Below are 27,500 nucleotides of genomic sequence, written 5' to 3'. Positions count from 1 at the left end.
CAAAGTTGTAATCCTACCAACAGCAGTGAATTTATTAAATTGTTGATGCTATGACGCACTTAGCTCTAGGACACAGTGTTATAGGCGACAACATTTTAGCTAAGGGAATAATCTTGCAGCCTTGCTTCAGATCATAAGGGGGAGTCTGATTAAGAGTAGTCTGATAACATAGACAGCTAGCTCTTGCAGTGAAACAAGTTATGATTAAAGATAGCTTTTTCTTTCATGGAGAATGAGAGGTTGTTGATGTTGACTTCACTACACTGAACTAATATGGAACTAATAGGTTCATATGTTTATTAACAACACACCTGTAGTTGTTATATTGGTATTATTATTTTTTACTCTTCATTGACAGGGAAAAGGTTTTACAACTGTTTTACAGCTATGCAAACCAGTGTCAAGATGATAATGTGGTATGATGACATACATACTCAACCATATTGTTTACAATTATTTTGGATACAGCAATGCAATAAAATAAAATAAAATACAACTTTCATTTGTTTCAGATGTTCAGAATATGTTCAGAATAAAGTTCTAACCAAGTTATTTAAAACATGCCTTTAGGCCTGCTTTAAACAATGTGGAAAAAGGTTAAGATAATTTATAGCGTTGCTGTATGATACAATTTGTGATATGAGGCACACACACACACAAAAAAAGTATCCATGAAGATCATGATCATGTGAATTTATATTTCATTGCTCATTACTAATTTGGTGACTGATCATAACAGTATTGCAATTGAAATATTTTTAATAATGTTAGCTGAAGGAAGCACTACTGGGGCCTTGGGCCCAGATTTGTATATCTCTGTGTTTTGTTTCAGGTGCAATCAGTGGTCAAAAGGGGGAGCCTTACAGACTCTACACTTTTCCTTTTGTCTATTGTTTCTTTTTCCCCTTGAACTGTTTGGTTATTGTTGTTATCACTGGTACTCTGTGGTATGTAAACTTTTCTTCACACCCTGTGAGAAATCAAGACAGTCAGGGTCACTTTTATACATGTAACCATGTTGTTTCATTTGATTCATTTCCTTTATTGGGTTCTATTTGAGAATTGTTGAGAGACATTTCTTATGTGTTTTGGTTTTATATTCAGCTTGTATTATACACATGGTAAAGAGACACAATTACTGCATTACTCTCAGTTAATTAGGCTTATTCTGATTCAATCAGATTTGTGCTATTGGTTGATGTCAAAGGCTTCAAGTCTTTTAAAGGGGGACTTGAGAGTATTGGATTCAGAATTTATTATTTTTATATAGGCCTAGCCTAGGCTACATGTGATTTATGTCCTGATGCTTCTAAATCAATTGATAATCTGAAACGGTGGTACACCAATGGGATTAACCCAACCTGATATAGAGATTATATAGACAGGTTTCTGAATAGTTTAGGGGAATTGACCAAATATATTATTTCATGACTTATGAAGAAATCAGTTAAATCATGTATGTACCAGCTTATTTGGATCTGACTAACTTTAATGAAACAAGTGTATAATCATTTATATTTTGTACATTGGTGGCAGTGGCAGTATTTGATGAAATGTTCCAGCCATAAAGGCTGAAAAAGGGGGACTGAGAGAAAGTGGAATAGAACATTATGTCCAATATGTAAGGGATAATGGACGACACGGTGGTCTGTTCACAGAAGTTAATGCACGGTCGAGGTTGTAAAACGGCCCCGACGCGAAGCGGAGGGCCGTTTAAACCTCGTAGTGCATTACCTTCTGTGAACAGACCACCGTGGAGTCCATTATCCCGCTTATTCCACTGTTGCCACTTGCGTTGTGTTCATTACCTGTTGCAATTTAAACGTTTTAATCGCTAAAACTGTCTTGTTTGTAGAACTAATTTCTTCCGATACATATCAACTAATTTCTCAACTCACAGGACAAACTGCCATTACTAGTTCTAATGGTTGCTACCATAGATATATACACTAGATGTCGCCTTGACTACTGCTGTTCATTGGAACGAATGCGTCGATCGAGACGCCATCTTGCTTCAGTGATCCACTCCTCTATAATGCATTAGCGTCAATCTGGGCAAAGATCTAGCGAAAATAAAATCACCTTAAATCGTCAAAATCTCAAGCAATTATCTAGTTTTTTGGGTTGTTCCAACTGACAGGCATGTATTTATGGTTGAGTCTAGAGAAAACTAAGCTTAAGACGATAATAAAGATACATTTTACCCGTCTAGCCCCATAGACTCCCATTCATTCTGCACTAGCTAGCGGCGGCCCCTAGAGGAACAATGAGTAAACTGCAACCAGGTTCGATACAATGAAAGTAAACAGGCTCTTCGTAGACAGGCTCTGGTTGAGGCCACATAGGCCTACCCCTCTTCTCGTTTACTCATGTAAGTTGTAATCTCACCAGAAGTTGCTGTAGATCTGTAGAAAATGTACCTCTGCTACTACATAGGCTACGCCAGTCGTTACTTTTATAATCATGGGTCAGTGCCATGGGCAAACGAGATGTAGCTGAATTCATAAATGACAAAGCCATGAGAAAGGTGATTTTCTTACGTTTCAACAACAAAGAAGCCGATCTGCCATCATTGTGAGAAGTTCCCAAATTTGTCGCTAATCGCTAAAAAGGTTTTCTATCGCTGGGGATGGCCAAACGTCGCTAAATAGGTAACGCTGACAATACAGGATAACTAGTTTAGCGCTTCAGATCCCTGTACCATGATGGCGGCGGTGTTGACGCATGCTGAGAAGCAGAAGGCGACATCTAGTGTATATATCTATGGGTTGCTACGGCCAAAGGCCAGTCGTTAGTTCTATCTCTCCCGTTGTCAAGCGGGCGTATCCCAAGATTCTGATGAACTTTAGCTTTGAAACATCGATTTTACTTAGCCTGCTGTCATCCATCTAGCTAAAAGCCACCTCTGTCATATGCTACAATGTTGCAATGTTCTGAACGCCTGCATTTTACAGCTCGGATGCAACGTGACAGTTCATTTAAACTTCACAACGAGTTCGGCGAATTAATATACAAGTGTGATACGGCCAAAAAAATGGATCTACTTAGGTGTGCAGATAACATACGGTTAATGGTCGTTCTAAATTACGTAGGACAATGGGAAATTCAACCAAGCAGTGGAATAATCCAATATATGGTTTAATGTTCTGCATTATGTCCAATATTCCAATATGTGGTTTAATGTTCTGCATTTCTCAGTAGTAGGTCACTTTGATACTAAAAGTATGATTCTAGGTAATGACTGTATGATATCTGTACTTTTCCTGTGTATATCTGTGTGTGTGTGACTGTATTTAGAGATAAGCGGGAATATTATGACTTTGCAGTGTTTCACTGTTCTGCATGGCTGCGCCAGTAGCTATCTGCTCCGGATTGCCAGGCTGCCACTAATCAGGGTCTGATTCAGTGTAGTCCACGTGAGATGACCAACGCCATCCCCCGTCAGCCTGGAAGGATACTTAAACCCTAAATATTTCCTTGTCTACTGAGAGCAGCTGATGGATCTTTAGGTGAAGTCATGCTGTCTCTCCCTTGATGCGCATCATTGTAAATAAACTCTGTTCCTGATTTTTCATACTATTGGTCTGACTGGGTCTCTATTAAATCTATGGTATCAAAATTACTATCAACCTGAAATCTTTGTTTTGGCCCTATATACTTACCCGTAGACTCATCTTACCCCACATAATGGGGGCTACAAAGCAAAACCCTTCCCCCGTTCTCAGAAACGTCACTCAAGCCCTGTTGGGACTTACAGTAGGCCTATTTCCCGATAATAAGACAAAACAAACAAAAAAGTTCTTGTTTAAGAAATTAGTAAAGGTTATGTGTCAACTTTGTGGGGACAAGAAGAAGAATCTAAAAGTGCTGTTAAGGCTTTGCAGGCTGTCAGACAGAAAGCCAGTTTCTGGCTCATATAGTCTAAACTACCTCACCCCCCTCACAGTTTGAAATGTATTCTTTCTGTCATCATTGTATTCATGTGTGTGTGTGTGTGTGTGTGTGTGTGTGTGTGTGTGTGTGTGGTGTGTGTGTGTGTGTGTGTGTGTGTGTGTGTGTGTGTGTGTGTGTGTATGTATGTATGTGTGTGTGTGTGTGTGCGCGCGCGCGTGCGTGTGTGTGTGTGCATGCGTGCGTGTGTGTGTACATATGTATTTGTGTGTGTCCATCTGGTGGAACATATAATATATTATGTCCCACTTTCGAAGCCTGTTCATTTTTTTCTTTCTCTCTTTCTCTATCTATCTTTCTCACACACTTACACACACACAGTTCCCCACAGTGGGCCTGATGTGGATAGGACACTGTAGCCTATATGTGGCTCAGAGGTATTGAGATCTTAATCACATTGAGGAAATAAACTCATCTGGAAACACTAGATGTGTCCATTTCCATAGAAATTGTGCAAGAGTGTGCGAATGAGTGAGTGTGTGTATGTGTGTGTGTGTGTGTGCGTGTGTGTGTGCTCGTGCTCCCGTGTCTGTGTGTGCGCGTGTCTGTGTGTGATGAGGGAGTCTCTGACAGGGCTCTGAGTCTGACATATCTGAGCAAGCAGAGGATACCCGGTAACATGCTGTGTCATGTCCACCATTAGTCGTGTTGTGTACACGTATGTGTGTGTATTTGTTTGTAAGAATGTGTGTGCATGCGCACGTGGGAATTTGCCTAGGCCTACAGGTCCCAGCATGCCGACCCTGTCATCAGCTGTTTCAGTTTGTCCTGTGTCGTTGTCATATGTAAGCAAGATTTGCTGGCTTCTCTTTGTATAAATAATTTGCTATTTCTCTCTCTGCTGTTCACTTTCTATGTACTCTTTCTCTCTTTTTTACTTCCTTTGCCCTCTCTATTTCTCAAACTCATAACTGTTCTTCCATTTTTTTGTTCTAACTGTTTTTTTCCTCTCTCTCTCTCTCTCTCTGCATTTCCTTATCTTTTCCGCACTCATTTCACACGATCACCACACACTCCTCACTCTTTTTTTGTAAACCTCTGCCCCCCCCTACCTTTAACCCCCCTCCCCTCCCCTTTCCTCCCCCTCCTCCCCTTCCTCTTGTTATCTCTAACACCCTCCCCCCTCCTTGCCTTTCAGTGGACAACTGCAGAGAGAGAAGGGGCAGGGGAGGGGGGGGGGGGAGCATTGACCAATTGCTGGCAGCTGCTGGTCGTTTCTCCTCTTTGGTGCAGCCCCCATTTGAGCTTCTTGGTGAAGTGAAGTGGCACATTGGGAGAGAGAGAAAGAGAGAGAGAGAGAGGGAGAGAGAGAAAGAGAGAGAGAGAGAGAGCGTGAGCGTGAGCGAACACGGACGGGGGTTGCGTAGTTGAGAGACACCTCAGCTCAACTCGCCAGCTCTTTCTCTGACACACTGCTGCATGTAGTAAGAAGCCATAGCAAGGCTTCTCTCCAATACCCGGTAAGACAACAGTCTCGCCTTTTTCCCCTACTTATGTTCTTCCTGTTTTTTCCCCACTTTTTTCTTGACTTTTGTTCTGTTTCAATCCTCTTGCTGTCTAACAGACTTGGGTGTCTTCAGTTGTTCTGCGGGAAAGAGAGAGAGAGTGAGAGAAAGAAAGAGGGGGGAAGAAAGAGAGGCTTACTTCACTTGGGGGCGTACTTCAAATGTGTTCAGTTTGCTGTGTCTTGTGGATGATTTGGAATTGTTCTAATTGTTTGTTTCTTAGCACCTGTTTTTTTTTTTTTACTGTTGACGCTCAAGGGTGAATCCAGCTCACGTGTCTACCAAAACTATTCTGCGGCTTTGTAGCTTATTTAATTTGGGAGAGCACCACACTCAAAACATGTTTTCATTGTCTAGACAAAACACAGGACTGCTGTTTGATCTCCTATGGCAGTTATATTATTGATTTTGTCTGTTTGTTTGTTGAGTTGTCTTCGTTTGCTCTTGCCACAGTCTTGTCTAGTTTCAAATACTGCTGTTCTTTGCATTCACCGGATGTAGGCCTAGCATTTCACTGCTGTAGAATAACCAAAAAGGTGAAAGAGAAAAGAACATGTGCATTCAATTTGCCTACTTATTAGCTTGTAGAAGGACCAGGCACTGTTGGGCTTTCTGCTAAAGCTTTGAACCACCCTTGGGATGGTTAAAATCATAGCCACCGCATGCAGCGCAGCCCCAGATCTTGTCCTCTCACAGTTATTTTGTGTGTGTGTGTGTGTGTTGTTGTTGTTGTTGTTGACGTGAGGATGTTTATGAGTAGGGGACTCAAGGAGAGGCTTCTGATGTGGAGTTGCTTGCTTGCGTGCATGCGAGCGTGCGTTCTGTTGTTGCTATTGGAGCTGTTGTACTCACTAAATGTCACCAGTGTGCATTGGGGTCACAGAGCAGCAGTAGACAGAAAGAGTTCACACTTTTTGGATTAGCAAGCTCTCTGTTTCCTGTCATCACTTACGGGGTCATTCCACCGAATCGGTGCCTTTTGCGTCCCACAACATATAATCAGTTCTAAAGTTGCTTTAACAACAAATTCATGTGTAATTTAAAAAACTTAATGTTACTATAGATCATATGCATCAATATAAGACGAAGTAAACCCAATAAAATACAAGTTCAAATGATTAAAATCACATAAATATATGCTATGGGTAAGGATTTTGGTTGATTTTGGCTTGTCTCACGCTATGTTTTTTCTTTTTCAACAGCACTTCTCAGTTGTAAAATGTTGGTAAAATGATACAATTTTCACAGTTTTATATTGTCTTAAGTGTAATCTCATTGTTAAGCAATGCTTTTGACATAAATAGATATGTTTTCTTAGAAAATATAAATCATTTATCATTGTCCCTTAATTTCACCTCAGTCCTGTTACTTTCACTAAAACCCCTTATAAAATAATGGTAGGCCTACAAACTAGAAGTGATATAATTTCAAGGAAGTGACATCATTTAGAAGAAGCAGATTCCACAGTGTAAAAAAAAGGGTAACTTTCTCTCTTCTTAAATGTCCTATTTTTCATGTTTTATCAGGTTTGTGAGAGCGGGGCGAGCATACAACATCAGTCCTGTTACCATTTTGTAAAGTGTATATCACTGATTCTTGAGATAAGGGACAAAACATGTCCCCCATCAAAATGTTGCAATTTCCTTTAAAAAACAATAAATTATTTCATTTAAAAAGGCTTTAAAAGTTGGATATGAAAGAATTGTGTATGTTTAGACTTTTAGTTTTGGCTATATTTATATTATTTCATAGTAATTTCATAAAATACCGGCACTGTACTATGAAAGCCCATGCAAATGAACTCGTCCTCCGCAGAGGTTACAGTATCAAACTGCAAAAATAAAGTGTTTTAAAATGCCCAAAATGCACAAATATGATTATGAGGTTAATTGGATGGCTTAATAAAATATCACAAAATACTTAACGTGAACATTGCATTATTTTATACATTAACAACAGCCTTTCAAAATCTGTCCTCAATTCATGTCAACTCCGTCAGATATTTTTCAAATTTGAAATAAATCAGGCATATTTTGGTCAGCTTTAACCCTGAGGACCCCCTTTGACTTCTTTCTGTTGATGGATGCAGCAGTCCAACACATGGTCTCATAAGTGTTTTTAAAAAAATAAATATTCAGCGTTGAAAGTTGAAATCCCTGTGGTCACAGCTTTTATGTGTCAACACTGTCTTCAAAGTAGAGCTGAATTCAATCAAGAAGTTTGAAATAAAAGCTGGTATTTTGGTTTAGTTTAGTGGCAGCTGGCAACTGAGGAAAATCAAAATGGCTACCATCTACTACACATGATTAAGTTAAAAAAACATGTTGTTTTGTCAACTCTGTCAGATATTTTGTCTGACGGTGTTGACATGTAAGCTGACGGAGTGGAAAAGTGCTCCCAAATACTCATTAAGTAATGTATAACAACTACATAACATGATGATATGATCTAAGTATGCATGTTGATTGACTTAAAACATCTTAATATACCCAAATGCCAAATAACTTATAATAATAACTCATAAAAAGTATTGTTTTTATCTGTAATCTAGGCAGACAGGAGCAAAAACAAAGAAACAGTACCAGAGAAAAGGGAGAGAAAGAATTAACAGTGACCCAGAAAGCAGAAGGGACAGTAAGACAGTAAACAGCAGTTAGAAAAGGAGAGACAGAGATGGAAGAACAGAAACAGAGAGGATGATAACGGGAAGCCAACATCGGAACCCCAACATTAAGAGATATCTTCTTTTTCACAAGATCTGAGAAGGAATTATACAACTCATGTGGCACAGAAACGAGCCGTTGAAAAATCCACACTGCAAAAACTGCTTATCTAATAAAATCTAACCAAGATTATTAATCTTATATCAAGATAAAAAACTAGTTTGTATTGTTTTCAGTATAAAGAGACTTACCAGCGCTTTCTCGTGAAATCATTTGACTTAATTTAAGAAAAGTTTGACTTATTTTAAGACATCTCATCATGAAAACAAGCAGATTTGCCAGTGCATTGAGCAAATTTGTCCTAAAAACAAGCCAATTTGTCTGCCAGTGCGTTAAGTAAATTTGTCTTGATAAGACTTTCATACTAGAAACAATACCAAATAGATTTTTTGATGTTATTATAAGATTAGATTTAATTTTTTGCAGTGTATCAGGCAAGGTTCTAAAGAAGTATCGGCTTCTCCATAGGCTTCGCCAGTTTGGTGTTAGCTACAGACAACTATCATGCTCTTGCAGTGCTATTGAATTGCCAATGCTTTCCCCCAGCTACTCTTTGTATAAGAGACTGCTCAGAGGAGCAGCAGAATGATGCAAGGGCCAGGAAGAGCTGTCCATGTTGATAGAGGAGATGGAAGACGAGTTGGGAGAAGCAGGGGATTCAGTCGATGAAATAAGATTTGGTGGATGAAATGGAAGAGGAGCCATTGAAAGATCCTGGGGGTGCTACTGTTGATATAATTATCAACAGTATTGAGACAGGGGATTGGCTGGCAGTGGTGTATGATGATCACTGGTGGTTAGGAAAGTCCATTGATGTAGATATAGAACACCAAGATGTGAAAGTTGAGTTTTTGCATCGTCGTGGTCCTACTGCCAATTTTCACCCTAAATATGGGAGGAGGGTAACCTAAATCTAGACGTACCCTAGCAGCAGCAAATGTAATTTGCAGCCAGGGTAGTCTAGCAACTCTCTGTTGGCTTGTGAGCTGGAAAAATCAAACTTTGATCAGGCCAATCATATTGTGTGTAGAGTCGGTGGGCGGGCTTAACATAATGATGACAGAGTTGCGACGGTTCCACGTGAATTCCCTGCTACTTGAAAACAAAAAAGATGGATGCTGTTGCTGGAAAACAGCGGTCTTTGAATCACAACTGGAGTAAAGCTTGGAGTAAAGTTGGCAAAAGTTTGATCAACTAGCCAACTAGCTCCACTGGTGGGAAAGCGCATGGGACTCATTAGATGTAGGCAGTGTTGGGATGGATACTTTCAAAAAGTATTCTGTTACAGAATACAGAATACATGCCCAAAAATGTATTTTGTAACGTATTTAATCTGAGTAACGTATTCTGAATACTTGGATTACTTCTGCATTGATGTGCAATGCAGCCATCAAATCCTGCTTACTAAACAGGCCTATTTTGGTGTGTTCTTCTGTTCCAAATGGCTAAACCCTGCTGAAAAAAACAGCTAGAAACCAACTTATGCTGGTAGCTGGTTTTAGCTGGTCTTTGCTGGTTTTCTTCCAGCTCTTGCTGGTCTTTGCTGGTGTAGCTGGTTGGGCCACCAGCTGGATATGCTGGTGTGACCATCTGAGGAAGCTGGTCATGCTGGTGACCAGCCCGTCAAGCTGGTCATGCTGGTTTGCTAGAATGACCAACATAAGCTGGCATGGCCAGTTAAACCAGCACTATAGACCAGCAACACCAGCTAAAATGACCAGCTTGAGGTGGTACGACAAGCAAAACCAGCTGAATTACCATCATAAGCTGGGAAAACCAGCTGAAGGTATGTTTTCGCAAGAGTTTTGCTGGTCTAGTAGGTCAACCATCATAGGGTGGTCAAACAAGCTGGTCAACCAGCAAACCCCCTTTTTTTCAGCAGGGAAGTGTTAGGCCCATATAGGAAAATGTGAAGTCAACAAAGCTACCAGATACAACTATAAAATAGCAAGGTGACCAGTAAAACTACAGCAGGCAACTAGACTAGGAGGAGGGATGTCTGTTTCTGTCCAGTGAAAGATTTTGAAACTGACAGGGACAGCTTGTTCCCTGTTCAACACCTCTTGTCCAATGTCCAAGTCCCGCAGGTTAGACAAACTATTATAGATAAATATCTAATACTTGGCTCTACACCAAAGGCAGTAATGACAGATAAAACACTATGTACTTACTTGCTGAGAGAAATTGGAGCAAATCATAGAACTTACTTGCCTGAGGTCCTGTAGAAACTCTTTGTTTGAAGTTTGATACTCTTTCCCTTGATACTGCCATGTCAAAACTAGTCAAATATCTTGGTAACACTTTACTTGACCGGTGAGTTCATAACACATTCATAGCAGCTGTCATAAACTGCACATAAAGCATTCATGACTGTTTCATGAGACATGACTCAACATTCATACCAAACCTTTCATGAATGTGGAAGACAGAACGACGAAAAATTGTCAAAATAAAAGTCCATCAATCGCAAAGCAGCATTGCCGTTTTTGTAAATATTTCATGAATATCTTATGAAGTCTACATTGAATGTCACTTTACTATACAAGTTGTGAAGTATTTGTAATCACTGAGTTTAAAACTGGGAGGCAAACTAGCCTACATTCGACTTGTATTTGTGTAACCTGGAATGGTTGGACATTCCCAGTAGCAAAAGATGAGAAATTATCTGCAAAGGTCTTTTTGGCACTGGACTAGCCCATTGACTCAGATGTGACATGGTCAGGTAAGAGGTTTGGAACAAAAACGGCAATGCTGCTTTGCGATTGATGGACTTTTATTTTGACGAGTTGTCGTCGTTCTGTCTTCCACATTCATGAAAGGTTTGGTATGAATGTTGAGTCATGTCTCATGAAACAGTCATGAATGCTTTATGTGAAGTTTATGACAGCTGCTATGAATGTGTTACGAACTCACCCGTCAAGTAAAGTGTTACCAATATCTTTAATCAGTTTGATTCTCGATTAGTTTGTCAACACCGTCAGTTGTGTGTCAACACCATAAGATGGAGGTTTTTCATTTTTATAAAAAAATGTATGTTTATTTTGTTCAATTGAGTGTGTTCATACATTAAAACACCAACTTATCTACATGCAGTGTCTTGTGTGCACAAAACCACTAATTGTATACATTAAAAATTAAAAAATAGTAAACTAAATTAAGGTAATTTAAAATGGCTTATTTCAAAGCAATGTAAAATTATATTAAAAGTGTATATAATGCAATTTATCACTAAACCTAAGGCACACCATTTCTACACACTTAAAGACTTTAGAGTGTTGTTGAATTGATCAAACACACAAAAAAACATATTTTCATGTGTCTGACGGAGTTGACAAATGACAAGTTACTAAGTCAGTAAATGTCAATTTTTATAAAAAGTGGTTAATAAAAAACCTGTTCCTTTTCAGGCATGATAGATGAGATCTATGTTTATGATGATATCCAAATTAAATTAATGTAGTATTGATTTTTTGTTTGTCACTTTTCAAAAGTACTTTTGTCCCTTATCTCAATAATCAGTGATATATAAACAATTATTTATCAATACTGATATTACCAATATCTAGAAGTAATAACCTTTCAGATTACATACCATGTGCCTCCCTAACCTTGACCTGTTAGCTAGAAAGGAGCAATTTAGCATGAAATCATCAGTCCTGTTACCATCAGTCCTGTTACTATCCTACAATATTCTATGTAATAAGTGAATGGTAAAAAATAAATGCATAGCTTGAGATGGCCCAACACAATTTCTTGTCATGTTAAGATGTGTTAATTAAATGGGCATTGGGCATATTTTTTTTTTACATTTTTAAAGTTGAAAAGGCGCCGATTTCGTGGAATGACCCTACGACTCAGCATATTGTCTGCTTTACTGCTACCCACAGTTGTTAGTCAAAATTTGTCAGTCTTACAACACTTCACACACCCTTGGCCTTCTCTGCCTAGACTCATCAGGATGACAAATCCACTTTCTTCAGTTTTGCCTCTTCTGTACTGTCCTTTCATTAAAGGGAACAGGAACCTGAACTGAGTTGGAATAAAGGGACCCTGGGCTTGCTGTGTGGAAGGATCCTGTTCGGGCTTTACAAGAGGTTTAATTAAAGTAGGATTACTGTGTGAGCGTGGTGGTTAGACATGGCAACATGGCAATATGAAGTTTCTCTCTCTCTCTCTCTCTCTCTCTCTCTCTCTCTCTCTCACTCACTCCCTGTTTCTATTTCTCTCTTCCCCACTCACTCCCCCTCCTTTCTCTCTCTCTCACTCACTTTCTCTTTCTCTCTAACTCACTTTCTTTCTCTTCTCTCTTGTCCAGGAGGAGTGTGAAATGCAACGTGTACTGCGGACTAATTAAAGTCTTCCTGGTCCTGGACGACAGCATCACTCCTCTCTCCTCCTCCTCCTCCTTGTTTTATTCTGGGACAGCGTGCAAGTGAACAGCAAAACAACACACACACACACACACACACACACACACACACACACACACACACACACACACCCACAGCTGCCAGGGAGGGGCCCTTTATAAACTCAGCCTCTCACCACAACTCAGCCTCCTACTGTTCTCCGCTGCTCGTCCTCCATGTCCTGGGCCAACCCTCGAAGGGCAGGGGCCCCTCTCGTAGCCACAGCTGCCATACACCACACCATCCTCAGCCTCTACCGCTTACAGACCGGCACGCGGTGATGGAGTTGCCCGCTCGGCGAATGGTGCTGTTCTTCGTGGTAATCAGTGGATTTCTGGGTCTCTATGTGCTCTGCGTCAGCCTGCAGATTCAGGTGCCCTGGCACATGGTGACCGACAACTTCAGGGCCCTCTACGACACCAAGGATGCCACTAGGTAAGCTCAGTCAGAGGAGTGGTGTAGCCTTTGTTCTGCCTGTTTTGTGATAAAGCACATAGTCTAAGATGTGGTTAAGCCTAGTCTACTGTACTGGTGCTGAATGAGGTACTGACTGTAGCCTTCTTGTGTGGCAAAAAAGATGACGTGGATAACGACTGGATATTTTGAATAAGTAAATTGATATGATGATTATCTTTAGTTAAGTGGTAGTGTTGTTTCGGGAAGCAGCAAAAGTTTTTGGAAAGTTCCTGCAAGTGAAAGGAATGAGGGTTTATTTGTATTCAAACGGCAGTCAGATTCACTTCTGTTCATGAAAAGTGCTGCGGTTCTTGGGCGAGCTACTCATTTACTTGTGGAGACGCGTGGCTTGTGGTCGTGAATATGAGCTCCAGTCCTGGAGGAGCCGGGCTTCGAGGCGAACTCATTACAAGGGGCCGTAAAAGTCGGTCTTATCATTTGTCAAGTTCAGGTCGGGCATGAAAGTATCCCGAAAGTCCCCTTCGGTGATTTCAAAAGCTGCGACTCCCTGTTGTGTGTGTGTGTGTGTGTGTGTGGGACACATAACAAATGAGCTGCATTCTATCTGATATTGGGGAACAATGTTTCGAGAAATTTAGACAACAATAGGCAGCATATTCATGATCATCCAAAAAAACACATGGATGGAACCGGTTATGTGGTTGCCCAGCAACATTGTTCAAAAGGTTGCCCCATGTATCATTACCACCTAGATGAGCCTCCTGGGAAGTCTTAAGTTGGTCATTTTGAAGGTCATTGTAATCGCTACTCTCTCTGCACCCGCTGTCTGTAAGTGTAGGATTTAAAATACACGTCTGAACATTATATAATACATTTAGATGGCTATTTATTAAAAAACGTTTATAATGTATAATACTTAAGCTTATTTGTTATTACAAAAATAATAAATAGAAACCTATGCACTTTCTGTTGCATGAAAAATGTGCTATATTTTAATTTCAAATACTGTATAGGAGAGATGCTAAATTCCCTGTGTTATAGATGGGGGAGTTCACACAGCCAGCAATCTACAACCAAGCCTATTTACCATCAAAACCACTAACAAATCACCAACAGAACAGCCTTCAAGACCCCCCCCCCCCCAATTATTTAAGAATATGAATGACATTCTTATAGCACTGTCTAATCAAGCTTAAGATGTATCTTTTGTAAATATTTTTTTATATTATATTTTTATATATATTTTTATTTTTTTATAGTTTATATTTTTCTTTGATGGAGAAATCTGGAACAAAGGTATACTGCATGTTGTCTTGGCTTTTGCTTCTTCGTTGTTTGCATATCCAGTTGCTGCTACGCCTAGATGGGCAAATAAAGAACACACAGTATGATTAATAGGACTAACATAACATGATTAAACCTTTGATCATATTGGTGCCAACTAAATGGATGGGATGCAAGGTGCAACAGGATGGCATTCATTATTAGTTCTTTGACTCTTTGGTCATTTTCTTTCTTTCATTAATTAATTGGTTCTTTCTTTCTCTCTTTCGTTCTGTCTGTCTAGTAATCCACAGAACTCTGTGAAATGCAGAATGAGAGAGATTTAAAAAAAAAACTTTCTTATGTGTCTTTGTAATGAAATATTTTTTAACAAGGGTTGGTCATTGTAGAGCTGCCTTCATGTATTATATTTCTTTAACACTTGTTTTATTTTGAGAAATCTGGCGAGATGGGATGAGGGGCTTGTTAGTTGGTAACTCAACCCCTGTTGTCACAGTGGATACAGGTAACATATCACAAACACCAGAACTGCTTTAAAAAATGCAGTTTTTGTTTTGTGTCTGACACTTAACAATTAAGTTGAGTCCTGATACACAATTGTTTTTTTTAATCGGTTGTGAAAGCTCGTCATCATAAGGAACACAGGCCAGTATTGTATCAGGGCCAAAGTATGCTTATCTTAAGGGTATTTTTGAGCACAGGCCAATATTCCTTTATGTCAATTGCTTCAGGGCCTTTGTGTGCTTATATTACCGGTATTCATTTTGGTGTGTTGTGGGCTGACCGGCTTTGAGGAAGATTGTTAAAGAAGTGCAAACTCTCCCGCGTCAATCAAGCCCCCCTCTGTGACCTCCCCGTCCAGCGCTGTGAAATGCCCTTTGCCTTTTGCGTCTGGAGATCACAGGACTTGTTTGCCCAGCATGGTCTATAGCTATGTGGCTAACATTTCACAGCAGCTTGCCACAGCATTAGGCCTACCTCCTATCCCTGATGGTTGAGCACTAGAAGTGAACTAACACTGTTTGTTGGAAAAAAATAAGTCCACTCGTACACACAGCCAACTCATGCCATTTAAACATTTTGCTCCAGGTCTCCTGAGGTGTATGACGCCAGGAATAGCTTATTGGTGGACGCTTTTGAGGCCACAACAACCCAAGGAAGTCCATTAGAGGTCACCAAAAGGCCAACTACTTATCCAAAGCGCCCCACCACTACCACCACCACCACCACCACTACCACTGTGCCTCCCACCAAACCTGACTTCTTCGGAGACAGCTATGCGGCTGAAAACGCTTCCCTTCAAACAGTGAGTCTTTTTGTACAACACTATGGCAACTGTCGTAACTTCCTTGGTTAACGAACAATGAGTCTGTATTTCACCATTTTGTGTCAACTCATTGTTACCAATACAGAAAATGCTCTGCATACCTGTCAGGAAACTTCATAGAGGAAGCTGTCTACAAAACGGGTGGTTTTGCCTTTTTAAATAGATTTGAAGGTTAACGCCTCACTGTTGACTGTTCTCAGATGTCTCAGAGATCTTCATGCCTTACCATTTCTGCTTCGACCCCTGACATCATTCAGCCACTTAGCTGCATGTGGCCCCTCCCTCAGCTATGTCATGCCTATCTGGTGGCTCTCCGTAGTGGAGCTCATAAGAAAGCAATGCCTTGAATTCTCCATGTCCCATGAAGGAGAACGGCCGGGGGAAAACCACAAGCTCTTCCAGCCTCACTCTAGTTCTTCTAAATGACACAGCAATTTCAGACTGTGTGTGTGTGTGTGTGTGTGTGTGTGTGTGTGTGTGTGTTTTTATTGTGTCAGGAAATTGAATCATGTCTCAGAGTCTCGCTGAACCCCAGTCCCTTGCCTTTCACCACAGAATAGGCCCCGTTTACATTCTAAGACACGAGTGAAAAAAGGGAAAACATGTTGGGGCATTCTAATTTTTTAAATTTGCCTTTGTGCTGAATTCTTTAGCAGGCACAGACTGCTAGCCAAGGTATGCTGGTCCAGAGATGTTATTTCAACTTGCAGAACATTTTTTACTGAGGAAATGCTAAAAGAATCTTACACATCTTTGTTTTGCTTTGTTTACGGCTAAGGCTATTCTTTGTAAAATCCAACAATTTAACACAACAGAGTCTCTGAATGTCATCAAGACCAATCTCTTCCCCTCCCTTCACAGCGATGTGGACAATTCAAGGCCACCCTTATTTCCACCAAACATATCCCTAACAATTTCCTTGACAAGCCATCATAAATCTTCAGAATCCCACAGGATTGAAATGCTTCATGTTAATATCTGTTTATCCCCTCATATGAAATGCCTTATTTCCATATGTGGTCAGAATAAAAAAATAAAAAATAAAAAACCCGCATCCAGAATCTAATGAGAGTTCCATAATTGTGTCCTTCCCCTCCAGAGCTGTCCAGACAGCATACGGACCAAAGTGCCACTCTCCAGCTTCGCCAAGAAGTTTCTGGAAACGATACCAGTGCTGCAGTGGGCCAAGTATGCCACAATGGCAGAGTACCAGCGTCTGAAGAACTACCCCGGAGCCCACGGATGGGGAGGACTACAGTTCCCCTGTAGGCCGCACAGCAGCGTAGTATTCTCTTCATCTTTCATTATAGACCCTTTCAACTGCATAAACAAACATGTCCGTTCACAAAGCATTTCCAGAAAACAACATTGAGCTAATGGTAACTTGAGGGGGGGGGGGGGGGGGGGGGGGGAATAAAATGAAAAAAGTATTAATGTGTAACTCCGGCGAAAATTGACCCCAGGGTCATGTTTGTTTATCAACGAAAAATACTGTCTCCATACTGTCTCCACTGCTTATTTGATGTGTTTTAACCCTTAAAGGAGTACCGTCACACCGGTGTGACGGGAATGTTGAGAAATGAACGTTCTAAAGAATATCTGGGTTCATTGAATTCAACATAGAATTTTAGAACCTTCAATTGTTGCGGAACTTAGAATGTTCAAAAACCTACACCTTTAGAAAAAGACCCTGGGGTCCATTTTTTTGCCGGAGTTACACTTTTTGTTACACACGACATTTTGGTTTTGAACACTTCAACCGGAAGCCCTCTAGGAACAGATTGAAAGGGTCTTTAATCATTCTGTGTGATTTCTAAGCTCTGTGAAAGCCTTAGACAGTGATTCTCCTGTATGGCAAATGCTAAAAGCACATCCATGTCTATTAATACACCCACAAAGGTTTTAGTTGTATTTGTAACCTGTTTTGTTGGTCTGTTTTTTTTGCATATTGATAATTGATGTTAAGTTAATGGCATTCTAATTCCTTTGCACATGCTTATGTGTAATCCATTGCAAATATTTGTAGACACTCTCAAGCTCTAACCCTGTGTGTGTGTGTGTGTGTGTGTTTGTGTGGAGCCAGTATTACAGTCCACTCTGTCTGTCCTGAACACCACTGCTAATCGAGTGCTGTTGGATGACTGGGATCAGAGGCCTAATCGCTCCCAGTGCATCCGCTGTGCGGTGGTGGGCAATGGAGGCATCCTCAAGGACTCCAAGAAGGGCTTGGAGATCGACCAGCATGACTATATATTCAGGTGTGTGTGTGTGCTTTTGTGTGTCAGTTTACCCTGTGGGTGTGTGTCTGTGTGTTTTTTGGGTGTAGATCTGTGTCTGTCTCTTCGTTTGTTTGATTGTGTGTGGAAAGTGATAAGAATCTGTGTTTTGTTAGCTATGGCGAGGTTCTCAAACAAAGTAAGGTTTTTTTTACATTTATCTAGGTTGCATTCTTCGCTTATCCTATCTCCTCTCATACTAACATCCATTTTACAGTGGAATTTACTTTGTTACCTTAATATCTCTAGACAATGACTAATTCCATGCACACCATATTCTGGTTTTGTTTGAATTAAAGACAGTATTCCGATTGTGCCGATTGAGTCATGTAAACACCTTATTCCAGCTGCTATAAGTCGATTATGCTCACATTCTCAATACTAAAAAACGGAATCACACCCCTATCATATGCCTCTTTTAAACTGAATATTGTGACATGGAAACACATTAGTTGGAAAATGCCACTTTCGGAATATTACATTCCCTATGTGTATGCTCGTGCAAGGAATTTTGGTAGCTTGCTTTGATGCCCTGACACTTTGCAAACATAGCTAAAAGTGTGGCAAAAGGTTTGCACATCTAGAGTGAAGACGAGGTAAATATATGTATTAAAACCTGAGCAGCTCTAATCTGGCCAAACATAATCTAATCTGGAAACGTAGATTAGATCAACCCAGTCATTGACTATCTTTTTGACTTTACTTGATTTGAATCCTTATCTATTTCTCTTAGATATTAGTTAATGTCACAGTTAATTATCTTCATGTCTTAATTATGTGATTGATCGCATACTTTGTACAAATGTGTTCATGGACTTGTTTTGTTTAATCAGAACCAATGGGGCTGTGATTAAGGGCTTTGAACAGGACGTGGGCTCTCGGACATCCTTCTACACCTTCTCCACCAACACCATGCACAACTCTCTGCGCAGCTACAAGGCGCAGGGCTACAACGGACCACCCCTCTCTGAGGTACACATACTGAGAAGAACCCTTCGTCTACCTCTCATTCCTTCAGTATGCATACATATACTGTATGTGGATCTACTTAAAGTATACTATATTTCTGTTGTATGCATACATGCTCTAGTCTATACCTATTCAGCATGCCTGGCCCGGTCTAGATAGAGCTACTCTGACTAAATGAATGCGGCCAAGAGCTACTAATGTTTTTTGTATTAGTAGTACCATATATTCCACATAGCTGATTTCCACCAGAAACACCTGAAGCTTTATATTAGGGGTGGGAATTGGCAAAAATGTATATATGATTGTGATATTTGGGCCATGATACGATATTATTATGATTCGTAACATATTGCTGTACAACAAATATTGCGATTTGATTCTGCGATTTATTGCAATTCATTATTTACAAAAAAATAAGGAAAATAACTAATTTCAAATGTCACATTTAATTCTGTGAACAACATTATCTTCTACACTTTAACTGAAGTGCAAAAACTTAGGAGGATAGTGCAAAAACTTGTCATGCCATGGTGCATGTCAAGGTCCTTACTATTCGCTTTTTGTTGAAAAGCGAAATACACACAAACTTTCGATGTGAAAGAAGACAGAGTGTTGTGTATAACAGGTTGTGATTCACTACAAAACCAAACCCCTTAAATTCACCCATTATAAATGCCTTACTTTTGTCTTCTTTTACATCTTTTTATTTTCAATCGATCACAGAAGAGTTCATTTACAAATTTACATTAAAAATTTCAATGGATCTCATGAACAGTTTTTATAAACAAGTGCTCTACATCCATATCACACCCTCATCCTCTCCACGCATGTGCGCGCACACACATACATGCAAACATGCGCATCCTAATTGAGTCATCTCTGCACGCACGCACGCTCACACGCACATACACACACACACACACACACACACACACACACACACACACACGCCTGCATCCGCACTCACACACCCATGCCACTCTCACTAATACACAAGAAGGGGAAATAATAATAATAAAAAAGGACAACAGCAATAAAAAAAAAAGGGGTAAAGGAGAAAAAAAATAATAATGTAAAAAAAAAAAAAAAAAAACATTACCAATACTCAGATAACCAGTACGTTGACAAATCACAGTAACAAGCTAGTTCTAATTTATCTTACATTACCGACACATCATAAACAAAGTTAAGCCATCCAGCCCCCCACGCGCGCCCACTCCAACAGCGAGAAGCCTCGGTCGCTGCGTGTCCAGCTCCTACCTGGGCTCCTCCCTGCGGATTGAGGGTTGGCAACCGCACGCAGGCAGCTAGTTACCCATTCAGGCACAAAAAAAAAAACTTCACCCCATTATAATCACACTGGAGTGTGTGGAATAGATATTTCTCATATGACCTGCTTTTCCAGGTGGGAAAGTAGTGGATTCCAAAGGTCGTGAAATAGGTCACCCTTATTGTGACTTTCAAGTGTTATCTTTTCTAGGGGAAGAAACTGAGAGATCTGTTCTATAAACATATTGAATGTTGGTGCGAGTTCGTTTTTCCACCAGAGAAGAATACATTTCTTTGCAAAGTGTGTGATGGAAATCAACAATCTGCATTTAATTTGGTCCAAATGGCGGTTGCTTATGTCATTGAGTAAATAGACGCATGGGGACATCTCAAATTCTAGTTCCAAAACAGCTTTTGTGAATGAATGAATCATTTTCCAGAAATTGTTCAATTTGTCGCAGTGCCAGAACATGTGCAAAAATGTACCTTCTTTGATTTTGCATCTTGGGCAGTTTGGTGAGTTTTCTTTAGAGATTTTATACATTTTCATAGGAGTAAGGTAGAGTTTATGAATGAATTTGAAATTTGTTTCTTTAATCTTGTTGCTAGTAAATGGGAAGAAAATTCTATCACATATATTTTGTCAATTATTATCTTCAAATTTCATGGATAAGTCAGTTTCCCAGGTCTTTAGAAGTGCTGGGAAAACTGTTTGGCATTTCTGATTTAAAATGTCGTACAGTTTGCTAATTTGGCCTCTAATAGTAGATGGTGTTATTAGGTTCTCTTCCAGTTCAGTCAGTTCGAAATGTAACTTGTTTTCTTTAATAAGCGATTTTATAGTGCTCTGGATTTGCATGTATTTGAGGAAATCTGAGTTAGGCAAATGAAATTCTGAACTTAGTTCTTGAAATGTTTTGATTTTCCAGTTTTTATGAAACATGTCTTTAAGCTGATTTATCCCCAATTGTTTCCATCTATCAGTTAAATGCAAGTATTTTCTTAAATCAGGATTTTGATGGATAGGTGAGTATACAGAAATAAATTTAGCAGTGCCAAACTTTCTTAAACAGTCTCGCCAAACAGATAATGTGTTTACAACAGTAAAATATTGCCCCATGTTTTTTATCTTTTTAAAATGTTTGATAAATATGAGAGAGTGTAAAGGTATTGGGTCAACATATCCTGCTTCTATTTGTACCCAATGAGAATCTGGTCTTCCCAATGACCATGATAGTATGTTTCTCAGTTGGGCTGACCAGTAATAGTGTTGGAAATTGGGGAGACCTAGACCACCCATGGGTTCAGGTTTCATCAGGGTCAGTAGTTTAATTCTTGGTTTCTTATTGGACCATATACATTTTTAAATATGACTGTTCAGTTTTTTAAAGAATGTTATAGACAAGTAGCAAGGTACATTTTGAAAGAGAAAATTCAGTCTCGGAAGGATATTCATCCTGATGACATTTATCCTCCCTAAAAGAGATAAAGGTAGTTTGGCCCATCTACATAGATCGCTGTTAATGTCATTAGTAAGGGGAATGTAATTCTTTTTAAATAAATCAATTAGTTGTGGTGTGAAGTGTACTCCTAGATATTTGAAACCTTCTGGTGACCATTTAAAAGGGTATAATTTCTGCATTTCTTCTGTTGGGTTCATATGTAAGAGACATGCGTTGGATTTATTGTAATTTATCTTATATCCAGAGAATTTTCCAAATTGTTCAATTGTGCTATACAAGTGTGGTAAGGAATTTTCTGGTTGCTCAATATATAAGACTATATCATCAGCATATAAAGATAATTTATGATCGTCTTTGCCAATATGTACTCCTTTTATGTTGATATTATCTCGTACAGATGTTGCTAATGTCTCAATCACTATTGCAAACAATGAGCTTGACAGTGGACACCCTTGTCTCGTACCCCTCATCAAGTTGAACGGAACAGATGTCAAACCATTAGTTATAACTGCTGCTTTTGGAGCTTGGTAGATTGCCTTGATCCATTCAATAAAGTCATCTCCCATATTTAACTTATGCAATACACTAAAGAGGAAGTTCCACTCAACTCTGTCAAAGGCCTTCTCTGCATCCAAAGATAGAAGCAGAGAAGGCCTTTGATTCACCTTTAAGTAATTAGTAATGTTCAGCAACCTTCTAATGTTGTCCGTGGAGTATCTTCCCTTAATAAATCCTGCTTGATCTGGGTTGATAACTTTGGGCATGATATTTTCTAGTCTTTTTGCTAATGCTTTGGTAATAATCTTGTAATCGTGATCTAAAAGACTTAAGGGTCTATAAGATGAGCAGTCCAAGGGGTCTTTGCCGCTTTTATGTATTACAGTGATGTTTGCCAAGTTCATTGTTTGGGGAAGTGCCTTGTTGCGATCGAAGTTGTTAATCATAGTCATAAAAATAGGTTTGAGATCGTTCCAGAATTCCTTGTATAGTTGTGTTGGAATGCCATCTGGTCCTGGACTTTTGTTTATGGGAATGGAGTTAATAACTGCTAGCATTTCCTGTTCCGTAAATGGGGCATTGAGAACCTGTTGATCTAATTCTGATAGCTTTGGCATTTTAATATTCTCTAAGTACTGATCTAATTCATCCTGTGTGTAATGACTTTGAGATTTGTATAGTTTGTTGTAATATTCTTGAAATGACTGATTAATTTCTTTTGGGTCATATGTGATATTTCCCTTGGATCGGATTGCTTTAATAGTCCTTTCTGCTTGTTCTGTCTTTAATTGGTGAGCTAGTAATTTGCTAGGTTTGTTACCAAATTCATAGTGCTTTTGTCTAACATGGTTAATATTTTGCATGATTTCATTTGTGGTCTTAAGGTTTAATTTGGCTCTGGCAGCAACTAGTTGTTTCCAGTTATCTTCTGTTGCTGCAGCTTTGTGGAGTACTTCACATCTTTCAATCTCTTTTTCTAGCTGTTTTGTTTGTGCGATATCTTCTCTTTTCCTAAATGAGGTATAAGAGATAATATTCCCTCTTAAAGTCGCTTTGGCGGCTTCCCAGATTATGTTTGGGTCCATGTTAGGGTCATTGTTTTCATCTATATAATTTTTAATCCACACTTTCATCTTTGATCTAAATATTTCATCTCCTAGAAGGGAGTTGTTGAATCTCCATTGTTTGAGAATAGGATCCTCTTTTTTTAACTGAACAGTCAAATCAATTCTGGCGTGGTCTGACAAGGTGATTGGGTTGATACCAAATTTTTTTACCATATGCATATGCTTGGAGTAAATGAAAAAATAGTCGATTCTAGAGTATGAGGCGTTAGCATTTGAAAAGTAAGTATAATCTTTAACCTTGGGGTTCAATTCACGCCACACATCAACTAGACCACTTTCTAAACATAAACCTTGAAGTACTCTTATGGTCTTTGGATTGTTACTCTTAGTCTGTGTGGATTTGTCCAGTTTTTGATTCAATGCACAGTTAAAGTCTCCACCTATCACCCCAAAACCATTACAATTTTCATTGAACAGCAAGACCGTATCTGTCATAAATGCAGGCTCATCAGTATTAGGGGCGTATACATTTAGAAAAGTAGTAGATGTTCCATTGATAGATCCTGATATCAAAACATATCGGCCGTTTGAGTCAATGATTTTTTTTTCTAGTTTAAATGGTGTGTTTTTGTTAATTAGAATCGCAGTTCCCCTACTGTGACTTTTGTATGAAGAAGAATACACTTGACCAACCCAATCACCTTGTAGTCTTAGATGTTGTATTTCTGACAAAAAGGTTTCTTGTAAGAAAGCCACCTGAACCTTACTTTTTTTAAGAGCAGATATTTTTTTTCCTTAAAAACCCTTCAATTAAAATAAAGGATTTTTTAATTAGAAATGTGCATAAATTAAGCCAGATTAAGGTAAAATGCCTACTGAATTTGCCCCTTAATTTATTGATTTTCCCTTAATTTTTCCAAGGCCCAAGTTTCATTTGACATTTCAGTTGGACTGCCTGAAGCTATTTGGAGCCAAGACCATCATCAAGTCTTTGAAAAAAAAAAAAAAAAAGAAGACCTATCGTTTAGCTATTGCTAAGCCCTGTCCATCGAACGCAGACTAGCCAATAACAGCAGCATGCAGACATCTTCAGCCATTTATTTGCCTCGTTCACGCAGCGACCACCTTCCATTTGTGCAGAGCAGGAACAATAATGGCAGACAGGGGCAGAATAGACCGATGGCTGGGCAGACTCGGGCAGGGCACAAGCAGATGGAGACTGGACAGACTTAGGGGCAGGGGAAGAGACAGGAAAGAAGACAGTAGGGGTGTAACGGTTCATGTATTCGTATTGAACCGAAACGGTACGGGTGTCACGGTTCGGTGCATGAATTTACACGGAGAATACACGGTATAAAAATACATAAAACTTGTGTGCGTTTTAATTAATGTCATGCGCAATTACTGTTAAGTACGAGAGTTATGAGAGTTCTTTAGCGACACCTAACACTAATCTGTAGCCTCGCCTTAGCTCTGAAGCTCTGATTGGCGCCTATGTTTTTTTTTTTGTCAGGTCGTCGGTCGAGTCCATAGACAGTAAAAGAAAGATAGCAGCACTAAGCGAGTGGTGGCGACCCACAACAGTTAGAGGATCCGCTGATCTCTTTAAGATCGCAAGTTTAAGAACTTCAGTTACAGTGGTACAGGCGAGAGAGTGGCGGATAAGATGAAACTGTGTGTCGGCGTTGTTCAGCAGTTGTTGGGTATGTGAGTGGAAATATATCGAACATGCTACTCGAAGCCATCACCCAGATAGGCTACCAATCACTGAAACGAGAAAAAAAACAACTCCCCTCCCCTGCATGCGCTTCACCAGCCTTTGGATACACATACAAATAGGGCCAAAACCTATGGCTTAAATTACATTATTTCGTAATGACAGAAAGCTATGTAAATCGCGTGGTAATTACCTTTATGTCAGGGTAACTTGTAACTTCTCACATGAGGAGCTGGTAGTGTTAAGTGCATAGACGGTAAAAGAAAGTGTCAACGCTAACCAGGCTAATAAACAAACCATGCTACGGTGAGTTAAAGCAGTGTTTCCCAAACTTTTTTTCTGGGGACCCACTTTTTAAAAATGACAGACTATCGCGACCCAACTCGTGACTGTGGTAGTTAACAAACTAGATCCTAATAGAAAGCTGTTAGCTTTCCTAATCTATATAAGGTATAAGCTAGGGGTATTAAACAACATAAATTGTCACTAGGCTATGCTGGCGACCCAAATAAAATCTCCTACGACCCACCTGTGGGTCGCGACCCAGTCTTTGGGAACCAATGAGTTAAAGTCGAAGGGCAAAGTCACGTGACTTCTAGTTGTAGGCCCTAGTCTGTTTATGAAATGAAAGGAGCGATTTCGTTGTGATATTTTCACAGTTAGTAGATTATTACTGTACACACACTGAAAAAATATTGAGGCAAATTGTAGGTCTTCCTTAAGTGGATTTTTAAAATCATTATTCTATGTAATTTGCACTTTCAGAAATAAGAGATGCTGTAGGCCTATTTTCAGTTTTATAACTGATTGTCTTATTTTGTTTACAAGTTACAGATGGAGTCTGGGTACTTATTGTACTGTTTAGCCTACATCTTACACACTTCAGGCTGTTGCAGATAGCTCAGGGAAGAGACTGTATGGCACTAGGTGGTACAGCCTGAGACATGCACAATAAAAAAAAAATGCTTTCTGCATTTTTGTTTTGCTTTTCCCTCCATTGTACCGAACTCGTACCGAACCGTGATGTCCGAACCAAGGTATGAACCGAACCGTGACTTCTGTGTACCGTTACACCCCTAGAAGACAGTGACAAGGACAGTTACTGGGATGGTGACTGGAACAATAATAGGTATGGGGATGGAAACAGAGACGGGGACAGAGACGGACACAGTAACAGGGACAGTTGCGGGGACAGACGGGCTCGGACAAGACAGGGGAGACTGGCTAGGACAAGACACTCAGGAGTCAGACTCGCACACTCTCGGAAACATTGACAGACAAACACTCAGGAACTGGGGTAGATCGGGACAGGGCCGGACAGACAAAGACAGAGGTTGAGGGGTGCGACTCGGGCAGAGGCAGGGCCGGCTTGGGCTGCAGGTGGGGCGTCGGGCGACTAGGCTGCAGGCGGGGCGTCGGGAGACTGGGCTCCAGGAGCGGACTAGGCCGTGGGCACAGGAGCAGGCGCCTCAGGGCTGGGCACAGGAGTGGGCACCTCAGGGCTGGGCACAGGAGCGGTGGTGTTGGGCAACTGGACTGGCCGACGCTTGAAGCCATGTCTCCTTATAGAGGGAGCCTTCTGAGGGACCTGGATATGGGTGGGATTAGGGGACTGGAACTCAGCAGGCTGGAGTTCTGGACGTGGAGCGGCTGACTGGAAGCGAAGCAGACCCACCTTAAGCCCCTGGAGGAAACCAGTCGATGCAGGAACAGGGTCAGGCTGGAAGCTAGCAGCCTCTCTGGAAGGAACAAGGAGGGACTGGAGACTTCTTCCCAGACCTGGAAGCTGGTCGGCCAGAGTAGCCATTGCCAGAACCTCCCTTAGCCAGGGCTTTGAAGAAATTGTCCTCTCCATCATTGAACAAATAGCATGCCAGTGCTCCAGATCGGTAGATTTGACAAGCTCCGAGTAGAGCTTTGCTGAGAGTGTACTCCACCTTACTTAGCTCCTCTATGCGATCAGAATCTGCTGGGTCCATGCTTGGTCGGTTTGTACTGTCAGGTTTAAGGCAGAAGGACCCAAGCGCAAGTCTCCAAGCAGAGTATTGCCTTATTGACTAACAAACTTACTAACAGAGAGACGAACTGATAGAGGAACAGGAGGGTAGAAATACACAGACTAATTAACAGAAAGACAGAGGACTGGACGAGACCAGCAAGACAATAACGGGGAACAGGTGAGGGCGGAAATGGGAAACTAACAAGAGGATATGCAGACCATATAAGGGGATGGGCGAAGACAAAGACACATGACAGATAGGTAAACACAAAGCACATGAGACAACAACAATATACAGAATGGCCGCCAGGGTGGCACAAAGGCAGTCAGTCCCTGCAGGATCCTGAAATCCTTGGACAAATGCCCCAAAATTGTAATTTCCAGGGAAGCCAGGAGTCTCTGGTAGTGAATGGGGCAGTGGGATGGTCCGGACGCCAAGCTTCTGTATGATGATTGGAGGATCTGTCATAGCGGCAGGACTCTTTTTAATTGACAGCATATGTCGCGTTTAGAGAGGAAGAGTTTCAAGTTCAGGGATGCCACTACTGCTACTACCACTACTTTGTATGAGTTTTAAGGCTCCTTTCAACTTCTTTACCTTCTCTGTTTGTAGCCTGTAAATTTGA

General features: G+C 40.3%; 1 protein-coding gene across 2 annotated transcripts in view; it reads left to right on the top strand.

Moving 5' to 3' along the window:
* Nucleotides 1-5,197: 5,197 nt before the first annotated feature.
* The window catches only part of st6galnac (ST6 (alpha-N-acetyl-neuraminyl-2,3-beta-galactosyl-1,3)-N-acetylgalactosaminide alpha-2,6-sialyltransferase), a 32,318-nt gene continuing 10,015 nt past the window's right edge, over nucleotides 5,198-27,500 (top strand). The window contains exons 1-6 of one of the 2 annotated variants that reach the window (XM_076298054.1): nucleotides 5,198-5,411; nucleotides 12,495-13,023; nucleotides 15,379-15,595; nucleotides 16,716-16,881; nucleotides 17,700-17,874; nucleotides 18,726-18,864. In XM_076298054.1, coding sequence (XP_076154169.1) covers nucleotides 12,869-13,023; nucleotides 15,379-15,595; nucleotides 16,716-16,881; nucleotides 17,700-17,874; nucleotides 18,726-18,864 — 852 coding nt within the window. In that variant the 5' untranslated portion in view covers nucleotides 5,198-5,411; nucleotides 12,495-12,868. Of the gene's footprint in view, nucleotides 5,412-12,177; nucleotides 12,285-12,494; nucleotides 13,024-15,378; nucleotides 15,596-16,715; nucleotides 16,882-17,699; nucleotides 17,875-18,725; nucleotides 18,865-27,500 lie in introns of those variants that run through there. The other variant, XM_076298055.1, reaches the window with a different exon arrangement.

This window comes from Alosa pseudoharengus, unplaced genomic scaffold (genome assembly GCF_046254945.1).
Source record: "Alosa pseudoharengus isolate Yale_2024_CS ecotype anadromous, Long Island Sound unplaced genomic scaffold, YU_APseudo_1.1 YU_APseudo_1.1_scf_21, whole genome shotgun sequence".
Lineage (NCBI taxonomy): Eukaryota > Metazoa > Chordata > Actinopteri > Clupeiformes > Clupeidae > Alosa > Alosa pseudoharengus.
The sequence above is the reverse complement of the archived record's forward strand: the minus strand, read 5'-3'. Positions and strand labels throughout refer to the sequence as shown.